The 20,379-nt window shown below is 37.7% G+C and overlaps 1 protein-coding gene across 2 annotated transcripts in view; it reads right to left on the bottom strand.

The window, feature by feature from the left end:
- The window catches only part of lrrc7 (leucine rich repeat containing 7), a 341,063-nt gene that overhangs the window by 1,652 nt on the left and 319,032 nt on the right, over positions 1-20,379 (bottom strand). For both annotated transcript variants that reach the window (XM_060829788.1, XM_060829787.1), the window contains exons 20-22: positions 18,768-19,010; positions 9,845-9,937; positions 3,785-3,859 (exon numbers count right to left, since the gene is read on the bottom strand). In XM_060829788.1, coding sequence (XP_060685771.1) covers positions 3,785-3,859; positions 9,845-9,937; positions 18,768-19,010 — 411 coding nt within the window. The remainder of the gene's footprint in view (positions 1-3,784; positions 3,860-9,844; positions 9,938-18,767; positions 19,011-20,379) is intronic.

Here is a 20,379-nt window from a genome sequence, read left to right as displayed (position 1 = left end):
ACACCTTGTAAAGGTCTTCTGGAAATCAAAAGTAATTAGTGTCCATTGGCTTGTCTTTGTCTGAATCGCTTGTAACCTCCTCAAAGAATTCTAACCATTTTCTCAGGCAAGATGTCTGCTTGATTAAGCCATACTGATTCAGCCCTGTTTTACCATGCACTTCCAAGTACTCTGCAGTCTCATCCTTAATAATGGCCTCCAAAATCTTTTCAACAACTGAAGTCAGGCTAACTACCATATAGTTTTCTGTCTTCTGCTTCCCTTTTTTCTTAAACAGCCATGTTGCATTAGACATTTTCCAGTCCTCTGGGACTTCTCTGCCTCTATTGATTCCTGAAAGATCACTGCCAATTCCTCTACAATTTCCTCCGCTATCTCCTCCAGAACTCTAGGGGTGTAGCCCATCTAGTCTTCAGACCTTTCAATTTCTTCAGCTCCTTCTCCTGAGTGATGGCCACTACTATCACCTTTACCCCCCAACTCTCTTGAAGTTCTGGAATGTTTCTGGTGTCTTGCACTATGAAAACTGTTAGAACGTACCCATTCAGTTCCTCTGGTTTTTTTTTGTCCCCCCATTACTACTTCCAGTGGTCCAGTGCCCACTACTGCCTTCTCTACCTTGTATGTGTTCAAAAAAAACTTGCAGTCTTCTTTTATGTTACTGGCTAGCTCACTCTCTTTTTTTGTTTTCCGACCCTTTATTGTGTTTTTAAAGACTTACTAATCTGCTGGTTTGCCACTAATCTTTACCACATTGTGTAGTCATATTATGGTCACTAGCCCTTAATAGTTTCTTCATCATAAACTCCTAATCAAGTCAGAATCATTATACCTCCCCAAATCCAGAATTAGTTGTTCCCTAATGGGCTCAAAGCTCCTTCAAACCAACTTGTAGTTATTCCACAAATTCCTTTTTCTCGAGATCTGCTACCAATCTGGTTTTACCAGTCCACCTGCATATTGAAGTTCCCCATGATTATCGTAATAGTGCCTTTCTTATGTGTCTTTTCTATTTCCCAATTTATTTTCTTCCTCACATCCAGACTAATGCTTGGAGGCCTGTACACAACACCCTTCAGGGTATTTTTTCCTTTGTGGCTCCTCAACTCTACCCATACAGATTCTGTGTCTTCTGACTCCGATATCAATTCTTGCTAACAATGTAATCCCATCTGCTCTGCCCATCTGCCTGTCCTTTCAATATGATATTTCCTTGGATATTTAATTCCTAGCCCTGATCCCCTTACAGCCACATCTTTGTGATACCACAACATTGTACCTGCCAATTTCATTTTGCACTGCAAGCCCATTTATTTTATGTATACAGCATGTATTTGTTAAATCTTAGATCTGCATTGACTGCACTCTTTCTCATAGCTATCTCCTCATCTACTGTGCTTGAAGTTAGATTTCTGATCCTTCCCATATTCTCTGTACTAGTGTTGTGGAAACTTTAATAACCTCTGTTGAGCCCTCTTTTTGCCCCCACCCACACTACCCACCTTAACATTTTCCATGATATCTGTGCAACTGAACCCAAAGCTCCCACCTCCCATTTAGTTTAAAGCCTTCCACTATTTATTTAAATTTTTTTTCCTAAATAGTGGGTGGAGGTAGTTGCACATTGGTTTCATTATAAACTACTTTTGCTACAATTATTTACCCTTGCAAACTTAAAGGTACATGCTGTGGTGTAACAGTTTGATATTTTCCATATCATTCATTCCTGTAGCCCCCTTAACAGATTTTGCCAAGTGAAGGATAGTTTTGTGGTACTGACCCTGATTTAACAAAAACTGTGTTAAGTTCTCCAAACTCATTTTAAAAAGTCCCTCAAAATTGCTGTATCATTTTTTTTGTAACGTTCAAGTCTAGGTCACTGACAGGAACCAATCAGTTCTCATTATAAAGTGCATATATTATTCCATGTTTCTGTCAAATTTTTGCATGCTGTGGCAAGATTTAAGGAGTGGGAATATTATAAATGCGCATATTTGCAAACTGACTTTCCTTAGTATTTGCAATGGATTTTACTTATTGAAGCTATCACTGACATAGTGTGGAATGTATTTGCCATTTTTAAAATTGGCTTTAAGTAGGTTCTGGTGAACTTCCTTCTTGAAGGTACTCCAACAATGCTGTTAGAATGGAAGTTCCAGGATTTAAACCAATGATAATAGAAGGATGATTATAAAGTTGGGATGGTGCAATTGGAGAGGGAATTTCAAAATTCTCCCATGCATTTGCTACTTGTCTTTCTAGGTGGCAGAGTTTGGGATTTGCTATCAAAACATTTGCAACAACGTTCTGGACTTGAGACGTGTGTGTTTGTGCCAGCTATGAATTCAATCAGGGAGAGATGAATCGCCATTGAATTAAATTAGAATAGGGCACCTTAATGTGATTTTGAGTTAAAAATTGCCTTAGAATCTTGGATAACACTCTCCCTTAATCTCTGCAATTCAGTTTGGATGTATGCTAAGAACAAAGCTGTAATGTTGATATTGAATGAACCTGGGAATCTCAAACTAAGCAGGTTATTGGTTATTGCCATTTGTAACACCATTGACTATTCTTCCCATCACCTTGCTCAATCTGCAGACAATTTCTACAAGATGAATTTTGTAAAATGGACTCTGTGTCACTGTGAAATATGTTAAATTTTACTGCATTTTTTAGAAAGAGTTGCATAAGTAAATGCAGCAGATGTATGACAGACGTATCTCTATAAATGCTAATTATATAGATCACCATGTAATCTTTTTTTCTGGTACTGTTAAAAGGAGAAAGATTGATCAAGTAACTAAGACACTATTCTTCAACTAATATCTACCTGAACCTTTAGAAGAAGCAGATGATGCCTAGATTTCACATTTCATCTGAAAGAAAGATCACATAGTGTTGTTAAAATGTTTGCAAAGCAAGTATTATTTAAATATTTTCTTCAGTGCGTCTTTGTCCTTTTTATGGCTTAGAGGCTAAAATTTTAGGTGCATCCTGATTAGCTAACTCTGCAAGTTTGATGTAATGTCACTACTGTTTAATTCTATGTCCCAAAGCATTAACTTGATGACATTTTTAGTTGCGTTCCTAAGCTGCAATTTTGATTATTCCATCTGTCTCCCTATATTCTTTTACTTTTCAACCCAGTTCAGGTTTTATATTTCCTACCAGAGTGCATCACATCACAATTTAAAATTAATTCAGCAGTTAACAGTCTGTTCTGCAAGTTTTTAATGCCTTTTTATATTATGTTGCATTGTTCCTCATGGTTAGCTACATCTCCTCTCCTCCGCCCCCCCCCCCCCCCCCCAGTTTAGTACCATCTGGATCCTGATGTTGAGTTACTTGTTCTATATTCAAATCTGAACATTTTTAAATAGCCTGATTTCAGCATTGATCCTTGTGGAACAGCATGTTTCACATTTATCCTACTAGAACAATGACCCTTGGTCACTACTTTTACCTTTTTACTAATTTACTACATATTCAATTATTTGCCCTCTGAGTTCATGACCATTGCCATGAGTTCGCAGTGTTGTACCTAACTTTCAGACTGAAAAGTTGCCATATTGATGTACTTTAATGTACTTTAAAAGCTGGGTGATGTCATAGGCTAGGAAATTCTCTTTCTCACTTGAGATCTAGGATTTGCCATAATGTGATTGTAGAAAAGTAGCCTCTCTCTAGAAATCTGAATTGAGCTGAGTTGCTACTGGCATTAGTATACACCACTAAATTGACAATTTTGTTCCCATTGGAATTTCTAAACTATCCAGCAAACCTTAAGGATCTTGTCTCCAGGCTGTAACAGATTGGATGCTGGTCCATCAGGTTGTACTCTAGTAACGAAGATTCCCTGTTGAAACAAGAGTGAGAATTATAGATTGACTTCATTATGACTTAAAGTGAATTGGAATGTATTTATTATTTTACTCTTATTTAATATGACAATAAAATTTAATTCTAATTCTACTTCCTATATATTGTATTTTATTTCTATATCACTTGAGACAGAAGAAAAATTGGCCAATGTGCTAAATGAGATGCATATTTGGTTTGAAAGGATCTGAAAAGGAGCTTTGCTATCCTACTATACTTTGGAATGCTTCATACTTGTACGGGGTGCCCAAAATAAAATGTTATCTTTCACAATGGCATTAGTCAACTTGCTGATTAGAATATTCTCCAGAGAAATAAAGACAAATTGTTGAGGGATATCGAAGACTTAAAATAGATTTTCAAAAGTATTTAGAACAAATAATATGATATTCTGGTGGAAGGATGATTGGAAGTCCCATAGATTAATTCCACTTAATAAAATCTACACTTTATTATAATTTGACTGTGATGTTCATAGGCTGGTGAACTCTGAGGCTGTTGTGTTGTAACTGCACTTTTGAACTGAATCCCACTGCGGTATATAAATTTGGCGTTATTGTGCTTTTCAAATTCTGAAGGGTTCCATGAAGATAACAATTAAACTAATTGAATAAATAATGAATATGCAACTAAGTTCTTAATCTATCAGGCATTGATAATGTAAATTTTCTATATCTAATCAAATATTAAAGCAGGTGCTTCAAGTGATGTACTCTGTCCAATAATTAAAGAAGAATTAACATAACTTTAGCACATCTTCCTCTGTTAATCAATTTACACAAAGTAATATGCAGTTATTATTTCTTGGTGAAAATTTGATAGATGTGAGGATGTGCTCCCCCTTCCTCCCCTAAACCTGTAGATATGTAGAACAGGCTTCCTTTAAAACTGGTTATTGCTGCATTGATCACTTGCCTTAAAAATGAAGTAGACTAATGATTGTATGGATAAATATAGGTATAAAGGTACTTAAAAATTGTAAACACACGGCAATGTGAAAGTAATATGTAGAAAGATGGTTCATTAGATAATTATTCAAGATCTTTAACATAAATAGCTGAATTACACAAAATATATTTAATATGGATAAGCATGGGATAATAGTTCTAGGAAATAGAAATCAAGTTTAAAAATCACTACAGCAGATACAAGAAAGGAAAATTAATTTGTAAGTGAAGAACCATTGTCTATTCAATATGAAGTTATCAAGAAAGTAAATCTGAGTGCAATTTTAAAATCAGAAGGTCCCACACTGCAAGTTAGAATAAGATATAATGATATTATACAAATCAACTGTGCAGCCAATTCTGGAGCACCCCAGCATCACAGAGGCCAGTCTTCAGCCAATTCAATTCTTTCCACATGATATCAAAGAATGGCTGGAGGTGCTGGATACAACAAACCCAATGTGCCTGAAAGCATTCCACCAATAACATTGAAGACATATGCTTTGGAACTAGCTGATAACACTGGCATCTGCCCAATAATATGGAAAAATTCCTCTGATATGTTCAGTATGGAAAAAAGCAGGACAAATTCAACATGGCCAAAGACAGCACCATCAATCTACCCCATTATCAATGATGTAAGGGATCATTGACAATGCTATCAAGTATCTCTTGCTCAGCAATAATCTACTCACTAAGGCTCAGTTTGAGTTATGCCAGTTCCTGATCTTATAACAACCTTGCCCTTAAGGCCATAATATAGAGGAGCAGAATTAGGCTGTTCAGCTCGTTGAATATCTGCTTCACCATTTGATCATGGCTGACATGTTTCTCCACCCCATCCTCCTGCCTTCTCCTAAAACTCTTGATCCCTTTATCAATCAAGAACCTATCTATCTCTGTTAAATATACCTGATGACTTCACCTCCACAGCCCTCTGCAGCAATGGGTTCCACATATTCACCACCTACTGGCTGATGAAATTCCTCCTCAGGTCAGTTCTAAAGGGTCAACCCTTCACTTTGAGTTTGTGCCCTTGGGTCCTAAGTCTGTCTTACTAGTGGAAACATCTACACATCCATTTTATCCAGGCCTCTCAGTATTCTGTAAGTTTCAATCAGATCTTCCCACCCCCCATCCTTCTAAACTACATCAAGTATCAACTCAAGGTCTTCAACTGCTCCTAGTATGACAAATCCTTCTTTCCCAGGATCATTCTTGTGACCCTCCTTCACACTGTCTCAAAGCTAGTACATCCTTATTTAGACAAAGGCCACAAACTGCTCTCAATATTCCAAATGCAGTATGATCAGAGCGCTTTTGAGTCACCGCAGTACATCTCTGCTCTTGTATTCTAGTCCTAATGAAATGAATGCTAACATTGCATCTGCCTTCCCAAATGCCAGCTGAACCTGTAAAAAGAATCCTTCATGAGGACCTCTAATTGTCTTTGTGCTTCAGATTTATGAAGACTTTCCACATTTAAAAAATAGTCTACATCTCTATTCTTCCTATCAAAGTGAATAATCTTAGAGTTTCCAATATGGACAAAAGAGCTAGACGCCAGTGATGAGGTGAACATGACTGCCCTTAACATGAAGACAGACTTGGAGTCAATGGGGTTTGGGGGTAACTCTGCAGATTGGAATCAGAGCAGAAGTGAACCATGCAGCCTTCAAGCTTGATCTGCCATTCAATATGCTTGTGACTGATCATATCTATTTCTACACTTTTTTTTCTACACAACTTCTCTACATGTTTTCATATGTGGAAACCTTTCAGTCTCAGTCATGAATATATTCAACAAATCAGTCTCAAAGCCTCATTTCTGTACAAAATGGGGTGTGCCTTATTCTGATGCAGCTGTCGATGGTTCTAGACCCTCCAGCGAGGAAAACATCCTTCCTGCAACAATCTTGTTAATCCCTGTAAAGAATTTTGAAAATTTTTAGATTAGATTCCCTATGGTGTGGAAACAGGCCCTTCAGCTCAACAAGTCTACACCGACTCTCTGAACAGTAAACCCCAGTCCCATTTCCCTCTCACTAATGCACCTAACACTACAGGCCAATTCACCTAAACTGCACATCTTTGAACGAAACTGAAGCACCCAGAGAAAACCCATGCAGACACTGGGAGAATGTGCAAACTCCACACAGACAGTCACCTGAGGCTGGAATTGAACCTGGGACCCTGGTGCTGTGAGGCAGCAGTGCTAGCCACTGTGCTACCCCTGGAGATAACCTTTGATTCCTCTAACCTCCAAAAAATATAGGCCTAGTCTATTTAATCTTTCATTAGGGGACAACCCCTGCGTCCCAGGAATTAATTCCATGGACTCTCACTCACTGTAAACCTCCGATGGCAAGTATGCTGTTGGTAGATGAGACAAAATAGTGTACCCTAGGTGTAATCTCACCAAGTCTCCACATATTGCAGTAATGCATCTTAACTCCTTTATGAAAATCTTGTAACAGGCCAACATTCATTTTACCTTAATTGCTTGCTATTATGCATGCTAACATCACATTTCTTCATATTGCACTCTCTCTTCTAACCTTTTGCCCATCCATTTAATAGCTCCAAGTTGTCTTGAAGTATCTTTAAAACCACCTCACATTTCTCATTTCCGCTTAGTTTTGTGTCAGTTGCAAATATGGAAATATTACATTTAATTTCCACATCCAAATCATTGGGCCCTAGCTATTCACAATGTCAGTCAATCATTGTTTTTGTACATTCCACTAGTCATGGCCTGCCAACCTGAAAGTCTGTTAATCATTTCTATGCCAATGTAGTCTCTCAAATCCCATGTGCTCTCATTTTATTTAGGAACATCTTGTGTGGGATGTTATCAAAGGCTTTCCAAAAATTTATACCACAACCAACAGCTTACCTTCGTTCATTCTGCCAATTATATCCTCAAAACTCTCCAAGTAATTTGTTAAATAGGACTTCTCTTTTCTAATTTCACATTGATTCTGCCTAATGCTATCATTATTTTCTAAGTGTCCTGTTATCACATCCTCTGCCTGTACTGGACCAAAGCAAACTTTTCACTGTACTGAGGGATATGAGTCAATAATAAATCAAGTCAAAAATTCAAAAACATTTATTAGAGATTCCAACATTTCCCAATGACAGATGTTAGCATAGCAGGTCTATAGATCCCAGTTTTCTTTCTTTCTCTTACTTAGAGTGGGGATACATTTGCCACATTCCAATCTGCAGGAATCACTCCAGAATCTATAGATGTTTGAAAGATGATCATTAATGTCATTTGTATTTCAATTATTTCAACACTCTGCCTGCCTTTGGCCTTATCCCAATTTCATTGCTGCCAGTACCACCAAGACCAGTGACTGTTGTGGCACTGCATCCATCAGAGCCCAGGATCATCTTGGGGACCTCAGTACAAAACATGTGCAGGGATTGTATATGTCAGATAATAGGATCATCACCAGCAAGAACAGGGTATTGGCTTTCAGCAGTTACACAGCACCTGACATGAGGAGACTTGTCCCCTCCTCCCCAAACTCAACAGGATTTTTTGAATGCTGTCCAAAGCCAGAGGAAAGCTGTGTGGCCTCCATTTAATCCCTGAGGCATCACTAAATTGTGGTCTACTCTGGGATAATTGGAGTATTTTTAAACTGTGGACATATTGCTTGATATCTTTATACAATATCAAGTTTCTTATCTGTAAGCTAACATCAAGATAAGTACTTTGTTTCTAGATTCACAAAACTCTGTTCTAAGAAATCTTTGTAGCTATTTACATTAGATGGAGACATGTCTGAGATAACTTAGTGAGAAATCGGTGAAATGGTCAATGGAACAAATTCTCCAGCATAATATTTAGCTGTCTGAAAGTCTGAGTACCATTTTTCACATCTTGTATCTAATCCCTCACTTCTTGTGGTGATCATGGACAATGCCTGCTAGGCAATTATATGGAATATCCTACCCCTCACATATTTAGTAAACATAATTGGTCAGATTTGAAAAAGCTAAGAATTTTGGAAGATATGGTTTGGCAAGACATTTTGTTGTCCCAGACATGGCAGTTATCTCATAAATTGGTAAATTTTAAAATGGTTTGCAAAGTGTTTAAAGTATTTTACCATCAAGTATGGTTATCTTGTAATTTTTTCATCATTGTTACAATTAAAACATCCCACATTGAGTTCAATTCTTCTTGATCATTCTTCAGGCCCTATGATTGTTATTACTGTTTAATAGCTGAGAAGCTTTCCACTTATGTAGGTCAAAAATAACTAATTTGTAATGCATGTTTTGGGCCTAACATGGGCTTACATTGGGACATAGGAACCCCATGACCAAATAAATAGTTGATTTCCCAGACTGAATAATATTGTACCCATTCTTGCTGTGAGGGATATTATTGAAATTATTGCAAAGACCTTGCCAAGTCTCTTAGATCCTATAAGAGACTTTGATGCCAGAAAGATGAGCCATAAACAAAAGACTGTTGCAAAATGATACTGCCCAAGACTGTTACCGTGTGAGAACATAACTAAGGCACATTGCATATACAATTCTGGCTCAATTTTGCCTTAATTTAACACTGGTATTAAGCCATTTAAAATAAACGTAAATGATAATGATAAACAATGAAATTGAAAAATAACATCAGGGCTAATCTGTTCTGTGAACAAGCTGTGAGGAGTGTATAAATATTTTAAAACCTAAATGCTACAATAATTAACTGGGGATATTTTGGGTGTTTTGAAATTATTGCTCGATTAATTAATAAAATAATTATGAGGAAAAACAATAATCCTAACTTTAGGAGAGTTATAAAGCATGCCATTTATTGTTAATGAAGAACCAGTTTTGCTGACTTACACCATTTCCCTTTACCATCTGTAGCTGACTTCTGCTCATCCTTTGATAGCTGGCATCAACCTATGGAGGGTAGTGCAATGTTATTGTAGCCTGTTAGTGATCATGGGCAATTGCAATTGCACATTTATTTTTTTCTTTATGATTACCATATCTGAAGGCTTGAATGGATTCCCTTGTCCACTTATTCCGCCACTTATACTGAAGCCAAGGCCAGGATTCTTCTCTATTCTCACACAAAACTGAGTTAAAAAGAAAATACCAATAGGATAGTTAGTGCAAGGACATCAATACTGACCATTATTATATAGATACTGGAAGATTCAGTAAGCTATTATAAGTTATAAGTTTATCTAGTGATTCGTCCTAATGGATCAGTAACTAGAAGTAGTACTGTTTGATATTGAACTGAACATTATAAGTCAAAAAGGTTCCACAGCATCATTGGATAATTATAGCATGGGAGGGAGCAATTTGACTCATCAAGGTCGTATAAATTCTGTGTAGGAGCAATTTAGCTACTCCAACTCTACTGCTCTTTCTTTGTGCTTCTAAAATAACCTTACCCTACACCTGCACATAAACTGCCATTGAAAGCCATGCTGGAATCTACCTCTACCATTCTTTCAGATGTCATATACCAGATTACTGAATATAAAGATCCTCATGTTGTCTTTGACTCATTTTCCAAATATTTTAAATCTATGCCCTCTAGATTGTGACCCTTGTTTCTCTTATTACAACACATTGTTGAACCCTTCTGCTAATTAAAGTGTTGCTGGAAAAGTGCAGCAGGTCAGGCAGTATCAAAGGAGCAGGAGAATTCTGCTCCTTTGATGCTGCCTGACTTGCTGCGCTTTTCCAGCAACACATTTTTCAGCTCTGATCTCCAGCATCTGCAGTCCTCGCTTTCTCCTTCTGCTAATTAAACCAAACACCCAGAAAAATGCACTTTGCCTCATAATCTGTTAAAGTATGAGTGACAGACAACTCCCAACTCTCACTATTTAAAGAAAAAATATAAATGTATTCTTTAACTTTAAAAATGAACATTAAGCAACAACTATTTACAACTCGAGGCCTCCTTTCTCTTAAACATTTGTTATCTACCTTCCACTCTATAGCAATATACGGCTGTCATAAAAACCCATATTAGCACTACATGAACTTAATTTCAAAACTGCACAGTGGCTGTCGTCGTCGGTGTCTGTCTTCCTCTGACTGTAGATCTCCCTTAATCGTCTTCAGTCTTTTACTCAAAGATGTTTTATATGAAAAAGGTACCTTTCATAGAGAGTGTGTTGCTGGCATTTGGTCTCTCTAACTATCAAAATGCCTTCTTCTTTATACCTCTAGCATCGGATTGTCTCATTGGTTCAATGTTGGCAAAACAATAAATTCAAAATTGATTGGTTTTTCGTATCCTGGGGCATCACTTAAACTCATTGGCTAAATTCAAATGGTTGTCCAAACAGCAACCTAAACTCGAGCGTTTGTTTCATGGTCAAATGTTACATATTTTCAATTTTCCAGTACACTCTGAAACTGCTAGCCCGTCACACGATAGGTGCCTGCAGGCTCTCAGTGCAAAACAGCTTTCACTCTCTTAAAGGTACAGTACATGCATTCAACTTCATTACACCTCCCCCCTTAAGAAAAAAATGAACTATCATAATGATAAGATGGCATCATTTTAAAAAAATTCTTAACCCCTATTACAAGGAAATACATAGGACATTAAGTTCATGTTAATTTCTGTACACATATATAACATGAGTATCTCTTCAATCTTATCGATGCTTTATCCATTAAATCCATGATATCACATTTGCTATCACATTCTTACGACCTGAACCATGTATAATTTGTAAATTAAAAGTCTGTAACAGAAGACTCTTAACAAAATAGTCTCATTATCTTGTCTTTAAACCATTCCAAGGGAAGGGGAATGTGATCTGTGTACACAACAGTCTCCGATACCTTGATTATGACATACACATTAAAATGTTGTAAGGCCAGTACCAAACTCAATAATTATTTTTCGACCATAGAGTATTTCTCTGGTGGGTGTTGAGTTTCTTTGAAAATAACCAACTTGGCAGTTCAATTCCATCATCTTCCTGTAGCAATACCTATATCACTAGCATCAATTGCAACTTTGAAGGGATCTCCTATCATTGGTAACAATACTAATACGTCATCCCCATGGGAAAACGTCCAAATTTTAGAGTTGTTATCGGCCACCTGCTTAATTCTGTATTGTACCCTCTTTGAGTGCTGTTTAGCTAACTGACCTACCTGATTTAATCTCTCCCTGATCTCTGATACATAATCCAAGTGTGAGATCTCTGACTTCGGTCTGCCAATTTTTCTTTAATTAGTTTCAAAGGCCCTCTTACTTCATGTCCAAATATTAACTCATTGGTAGTAAACTGAGTAGATTTATTTGGAGCATCTATAATGGCAAACAATTCAAATGTGATACTTTTATCCCAATCATTTGGGTATTCCTGACAGTATGCTCTTTACATGGTCTTCAAGGTCTGATGCCACCTTTCTAGAGCTTCCAGGGATTCAGGATTATATACACTTGATTTAAACTGCTGTATGCCAAAGTTATCTATGACTTCCTTAAACAGTCTAGCGGTAAAATTAGACCCTTGGTCTGATTGAATCTCTTGGGGTAGCCCATACCATGTGAAGAAAGCTACTAACTCCTCTACCACCTTTTTGCCTTAATATTCCATAATGGAATGTCCTCCGGAAATCTGATAGACACATCCATTATGGTTAGCAAGTACTGGTTCCCACTTTTAGTTTTCAGGAGGGGACCTACACAATCAATTATAACCCGCATGGAAGGCTCTTTGAATGCAGGAATTAGCAACAAAGGTCCTGGTTTTATTATTGCTGGTGGCTTACCAACCATTTGACCTGTACAACAGGTACAGCAAAAGTTAATCACATCCTTGTGCATTCCAGGCCAATAGAAATGCTTTTCTATCTTAGCCTGAGTGGACTATTGGAAGGTCAATACCCAGATTGGAGGGCTGTATTTAGAAAGTTGGTCAAGCCAGTTACATCACAAAGTTGGACTTATTGTGTGGTTATTCACAGGTACCTTTATCAGAGAAAGCAAAAGAAATTTCTGAGCTTGTAACCCCAAATGAGTTACATCAATTCAAAGTGATGCCATTCGGAATGAAGAATGCATCAGCCACATTCCAAAGACTTATGAACAGAATTGTGGCTGGGTTAACAAACTGTGCAGTCTATTTGGATGATGGAGTAATCATACACCTAGGTTAACCTCCTAGTGGTAGTTCATGTGCTACCCATAACACTTCCTGTCTGTATGCTACCGGCAACACAATCTGATGCACGCCTGCCCATTTCTCCTCTGCACTGATCTGCCGTGGTCTCCATTTTTGACTTAGGATTCTATCTTTCAGATAGTAACCCTCAGGAATATTCACTGACTCCTTTTCTGAGTATGCATCAACATACATATATTTTATCATCTCATCTTTCCGTTGTAAATCCACTAGCCTTTCAGGACAAAACACTTAGAGTCATAGAACTGCACAGCACGGAAACAGACCCTTCGGTCCAACTCATCCATGTTGACTAGATATCCCAACCCAATCTAGTCCCTCCTGCCAGCACCCAGCCCATATCCCTTCAAACCCTTCCTATTCATATACCCATCCAGATGTCTTTTAAATATTGCAGTTGTACTAGCCTCCACCACTTCCTCTGGCAGCCCATTCCATACACATACACCACCCTCTGCGTGAAAAAGTTGCCCCTTAGGTCTTTTTTATATCTTTCCCCTCTCACCCTAAACCTATGCCCTCTAGTTCTGCACTCCCTCATCTCAGGGAAATGACCCTTTGCCTATTCAGGTTTTTCCTGCATATTATGTCAAACAGGGTGTCCGCTAACTGAACCTCAACTCCTTCATCTTTCTTTTTAGTTTTTGCTTCATGCCGTGACTTATGATAGGGGATTCTTGTTCCTACACAGTCTAAAATGATTCCAGGGAATTTTTCTTTTACCTCCTCAGTTCCCTGGTCTTCCTTTGGCTTCTCCACAACAATGTGCCACTCCCACCTTGGATCCTGCTAAATCATTCCCAAGAACAAACTTTATTCTTGGAACTGACACTCTATCAGTCATTCCCACTGTTACTTCCCCAGTCTTGAGTTGGCACTCCAACCTGATCTTACATAAGGGAGTGGTAAATGTCTGTCCATCTCTCCCACAAATTACCACTCTCTCGGTTAACAGGTCAGAAAGAGTGCAAATACATTCATCTCTTACTATTAGAGACTGGTTAGATGCTGTACCTCTCAAAGTTATAACTTCTTTACCTTCTCCCCGTTCTTTCTGAGTAAACTTTACCCACAGAAGCAAAGTCTTTATAGAGATCAGGCACTAACTCCATACGCAGCCATTGCCTAGGCTGTGCACTGTCTTGCAACTCCTCAATTTTTCATGGGGTTTTCTTTCCTACTTTTATTAATGCCACAAAAGTAGCTTCTTTTACCATATCTTGTCCCACATTACCTTTCTTTAATGACCAGCACTGTGACTTTACACGCCCCACTTTCTGGCATGAAAATACCTTTTCCCAGTGCCTTTCTTAAACCACTAGCTCTGTAACTTTCTGTGTCCCACTCCATTACAGTGAAACCACCTGAAGCCTTTCACCTCCTTTCCACACTGCCGAGCTTCTTTTTTAACCTGTAGTAAACAATTACCAGTGTTCTCTACTCTTTGTTTTGTAGTAAAGGATCTGCCCTTCTCCCAATTTCTATCCTCACAGGATGAAGTTCTTGCCGGAAGCTGAACTTTGCGTTATGCACCAATGTATATTCATCTGCCATTTCTGCCACTCTTCTCACTTCTTGAACTTTCTGTTCATCCACATGAATTCTTATCATCTCAGGAAGTGAGTTTTTAAACTCCTCCAGCTGAATAATCTCTCTTCGAGCTTCATAAGTCTTATCTATTTTTAAGGCCCACACCCATCTCTCAAAAATTACTATGTTTAATTATTTTGAACTCAACATAAGTCTGATCTGGTTCTTTCTTTATGTTTCTGAACCACTGTATATACACTTCTGTACACTTCTGGTACCAATTCATAAATATTCAAAATAGCCTATTTGACATCTTCATAATCTCTTGACCCCTCATTTGACAGTGCTGCAAATACATCACTAGCTCTGCCTACCAGCTTAATCTGAACTAGTATTATCCACAAGTTCTGTGATCACTCCATCTACCTAGCCAATTTTTCAAACGAAATAAAGAAGGCGTCAACATGTTTCTCATCAAAATGTGGCAGTTTTTTAACATATTCGTCTATATCACTACCTTCGCTCTTCATCTCCGCCTGTTAATTTGACTTTCCTGACTAAATCACAACTTCTGAAGTTCAGATTCTCTCACCCTTCCTCTTTCTTCTCTCTCTCTTTCTCTCTCCCTTTCTTCTCTCTTTGCTCAGTTAAGAATCTTCTCTCTCTTTTCCCCTCATCCTCTCTCGTTATCTTCTAACTCCACTTTCCTCAATTGTAATTTAAGTTTCTCTAACTCTACTGTACTTGTCTGTTTCTCTGACACACCTAAGTGCTTGACTAACTCCCTTATTTCTGCTTTCCTTTTGTCCCTGGTTAGACCCAATTCTAACCTATTTGCTAATTCTAAAAGCATGCCCTTCTTCAGTCTTTCCAAACTTTCTTGGCAAATTTGGGAATTATCTTCAAGCCCCAGAATCTCTTTAGCAATCTTAAGAGCTATTTTTCTCACTTTTAATTTAACTAACCACAAGTAAGCAAAGCTAAACAAATTGTCTCACCTATATTTTGTTTAAAGATCTAGGACAGTAATCAGTAAGTGTTTAAATCTGCTGGGATTTTTTTGTATCCCTAATCTTTTCAAACTGTCCAAATATCAGACTGGATTTGTCTAAACCTTTCCAAATCATGCACCCAAACTGTTATGACATGGCAGTGAACCCTTCTGCTAATTAAACCAAACACCCAGAAAAGCACACCTCACCTCGTAATCTGTTAAAGTATCAGTGACAGAGAACTTCTAAATTCCACTATTTAATGATAAAAATATCAATTTATTCTTGAACTCTAAAAATGAACAATAAGCAACAAATATTTGCAACTCTAAGTCTCCTTTCTTTGAAATGTTTGTTATCTACCTCCCAGTCTACAACAATATACTGTTCTGATAAAAACCCCTATTAACATTACATGAACTTAATTTTAAAACTATACAGTGGCTACCGTCATCGGTGTCTGTCTTCCTCTTCCTGTAAATCTCCCTGGGTTGTCTTTGGTCTTTTGCTGCAAAGATGTTTCATATGAAAAAGGTACTTTTCATAAAGAATGTATTGCTGGCAGTTACTCTGGTAATGACAGTTGGTCTCTCTGTCTAACTGTCAAAATTCCTGCTTCTTTATTCCGCCAGCATCAGATTGTCTCATTGGCTCAATATTAGCAAAACAATAAATTCAAAATCGATTGGGTTTGGTACACTGGGGCATAATTTAAAGTGATTGGCTAAAATTGAATGGTTGTCAAAACAGCAACCAAAACTCAGGTATTTGCTTCACAGCCAAATGTTACATATTTTCAATTTCCCAGTACACTCTGAGATTGCTAGTCAATCATATGACAGGTGCCTGCAAGCTCTCAGTGCAAAACAGCTTTCACTCACTCTTAAAGGGACAGTAGACGTCTTCAACTTCATAACACTCTATCTGCTGTTCATGATTTTGAACCTATGCATCAAATCACCTCACAACCTTTCTGAGGAAAGCAAACCCAGTTTCTTCAGTCCATTCAAATAACGTGAACTCCTCATTCCTGGAACTACTGTTATGAAATCTTTCTGCACCCTTTCATATCCTTCCAAAAGTGCAGTACCCAGAACTGGAAACAATACCCTGGGTGTGGGTGAACTAGCGTTTTGTAAATGTTCATCATAATTTGCTTGCTTTTGTGTTTTATTTCTCTAATTATAAAGCCTAATATTCCAATATCTAATTAATGATTTTTTTCAATTTACCTTACCAACTTCAACAACTTGTACATACATACCCTCAGGTCTATCTGTTCTTGGATACCTTTTAGAATTGTATTCTTTACTTTGTCTTCCTTGTTCTTCTTACTAAAATAAATCACTTTATAATTCTCTGTGTTAAATTTCATCAGCCATGCCCACATATTCCACTATCTTGTCTATGTTGTTTTGAAGGCTGTCACAATCCTCCTCAAACTCTTAGTGCTTCCACGTTTTGTGTTACATCTGAATTTTAAAATTGTCCCTTGTACACATTAACATATCAAGAAAAGTAAATAATTCTGGCACCAATTCTGGGAAACTCCATTACTGGTCCCGTCTGAAGAACATCTATACTTCCCCCCTTTGCTGTTACTCAGTTAACTTTGCATTCAAACTGCTATGGTCCTTTTCATTCAATGGGCTCACTTTTGCTGACAAATCGATTATACAGCATTTTATCAAATACCTTTGGAAAACCATGACTGGTGCAACAACTGCATGACCCTTACCAAGCCCCTATGTTAAATCATCAAACATCTTAATGAAGATAGTTAAACACAGTTAACAATTCACAAAACACCAGGTTATAGTCCAGCAAGTTTATTGGGAAGCACTAACTTTCGGAGCGCTGCTCCTTCATCAGGTATTTGTGGAATATAACATCATAAGACACAAAATTTATAGATGGCCACAATGAAGATTTATTTTCTTTTTTAGCATGAAGCCATATCTTTCTTTAACTAAAATGTACTTAACTAATTTCTACTGTAGCAATGAAGAACCAATTACCAAAATTATGAGTGAAAGCAACAGTAAATTTATTATTTTTTCCCAGGGGTTTTAAGGAAAAGGACATGACATCAAGCACACAGCCTGTGAAACTATGTTAGCTCCTTCAAAGCCTTATCCCTCACACATACGCACTAAAGTTAAAAAAGGCAACAATGTCCAATACGAAAGGAACAGAAGAGAATTTACAGTTCAGAGTCTTTGGGTGTCCTTGAAACATCAGGCAATGAGTTGACAAAACAATTATTAATTTAGTGTCTTAGATCATCAGCAGTAGTTATCTGTTGCTGGCTGGATGGATGGCTAAACTGTGGGGAGGGTGCAGAAATGTTTAGTGTGATTGGACAAGTTGAGTGGGTGGACAAATGCATGCAGGTGAAGTATAATGTGAATAAATGTGAGGAGATACACTTTGGTAGCAAAAAGACACAAACAAGATTATTACCTGGATGGCGATAGATTGGGAAAGGGTAAGGGGCAATGAGATCTGGGTGACCTTGTATGCTAATTGCTAAAAGGTGCAGCGAGACATCACTGCACCTGTAACAAAGATTCTTGCTATGAAGGTCATCATACCATTTGTCTTCTTCACTGCCTGCTGCAACTGTATGCTTACCTTGACAGCTGAATTAAAGCTACTGATGGGTTATACTGAAAAGGCAGAAAATTAGAGTTGAAGATTATCAGCTCAGCTATGATCTTGTTGAATGGCAGAGAAGACTCAACAGGGTAAATGGCCAACTTCTATTCCTAAGTCTTACAGTCTTTGGTCTCAAGGTGGACCAATAAGCTTAACATTCATGCTGTAAATGTGGTTTCAAAGGTACTGTTATTACTCCAATAATGTGCTTCCATACTTCCTTTGTGACCTCAGTGATTGATCACTTTTGCAACCAAGCCTAGCATTGACCTTATCTGATGTACATACACTTTTACAGCACGGGTAACTATGAGTTAACAGCAGAAAACATATTCATTTTTCTTCTGGTGTATGGTAATAAGGATGTACCAACTGTCAACATAGAAAACCTATTACAGAATAAGTAGTGAATTAGGATCTTGTTGTTCTGTAAAGGTACTTCTCAATATCATTCTGTGCAATAGGTTTTATTTCCTGAACCATCAGAAACTTTACTAACTAATTGCATGACTAACCAACCTCTTCACAGAAAGATTTTTATAAGGTTCCAATTTTACCTGTTCCTGGTAGCTTTCTGTGCTCTTTTGTGGTTTAATACTTGTCAGACATCTGCTGGGTTGAGTTGCTCGAGGACTAGCAATGTTCTGCGAAGATGAAATGGCAATCTGCAAAGGCTTCTGATACTGCTGAAGTGTCACCTTTGATACAGCTCCTTCATATTGCTGTTCCCTGGGTCGGTGCTGCAGACTTTGTGGTGAAGACCCCAATGCACTTTGTCCTTGGTGAGGGTGGCTACCTGCCTGTGGGTAATTCAGCCCATTAGGCAAAGATTCAGGAAGCTGTAAAGGACAATCATTACAACTTACACAGACAGATAAAAGAACATAAAGGACACAGGAGACCTAAGTGATGATGACATCAATCCTTGAAAATTGAATAACTTTCTATTGTGTAACTATATTTACAAGTTCCTAAAATACCTTGCTGTAAAATGTCAATGGTTTAGTTATCCAATTGTCTGAATTTTTCAAAAACAGCTACATAGAAAATACTCAAAAACAATTTTGAGAGGTCGAAGGGCTGACTTCTTGGAATTCTGAAGCATGAATTTTGGACATGTTTAATTAGCATGTTAGTATTATTCAAATAATTATTAACATAGTAAGCTGTTGATAAAAGTTTATTCATAAATTTTCAGAGGGACATGATTTACATGTACTTGGAAAGGCAAGGACTGATTAGGGATAGTCAACATGACTTTGTGTGGGAAATCATGTCGCTAAATTGATTGAGTTTTTTGAAAAAGTGACAAAGAAGATTGATGAAGGTAGAGCAGTGGAAATTATCTATATGGGTTTCAGCAAGATATTCAACAAAGTTCCATATGATAGACTGGTTAGCCATTTGGATACAAAATTTTCCAGAAGGTAGGAGATAAAGGGTGGTGATGGAGGTTTGATTTTCAGACTGGAAGCCTGTGATCAGCAGTGTGCCACAGGATTGGTGCTTGGTCCACTGCTTTACGTCATTTAAAAGTGCTTTGGATATGAATATAACAGAAATGATTAGTACGTTTGCAGATGACACCAAAATTGGCGGTGTAGTGAACAATGAAGAAGATTATTTTCGAGTACAATAGAACATTGTTCAGATGGGGCGATGAGCAGAGGAATTGTAAAAGGAGTTTAATATAGATAAATCTGAGGTATTGCATTTTGGAAAGGCAAATCAGGGCAGGACTTATATACTTCATGGTAGGGTCCTGGGAATGTTGCTAAAGTAAGAGACCTCAGGATGCAGGTGCATTGCTCCTTGAAAGTGGAATCAACAAGGTAGTAAAGAAGACACTTGGCGTGCTTGCCTTCATTAGTCAGTCATTGAGAATAGGAATTGGGATGTCATGTCACAGCTGTACAGGACATTGGTAAGGCTACTTTTGGAATACTGCATTCAGTTCTGGTCTCCCTACTATAATAAAGATGTTGTTAAGCTAGAAGGGATTCAGTAAAGATTTACAAGGATGTTGCCAAGGTTTGAGGGATTTGAGCTTTTGGCAGAGGCTGAATAGGCTGGGGTTATTTCCCTAGAATATCAGCAGCTAAAGGGGACCTCATAGAGGTTTATAAAATCATGAGAGGCTTAGATGAGGTGAATACACAGAGGGCGGTG

The sequence above is a fragment of the Hemiscyllium ocellatum genome, chromosome 9 (assembly GCF_020745735.1).
Source record: "Hemiscyllium ocellatum isolate sHemOce1 chromosome 9, sHemOce1.pat.X.cur, whole genome shotgun sequence".
Taxonomy (NCBI): domain Eukaryota; kingdom Metazoa; phylum Chordata; class Chondrichthyes; order Orectolobiformes; family Hemiscylliidae; genus Hemiscyllium; species Hemiscyllium ocellatum.
The sequence above is the reverse complement of the archived record's forward strand: the minus strand, read 5'-3'. Positions and strand labels throughout refer to the sequence as shown.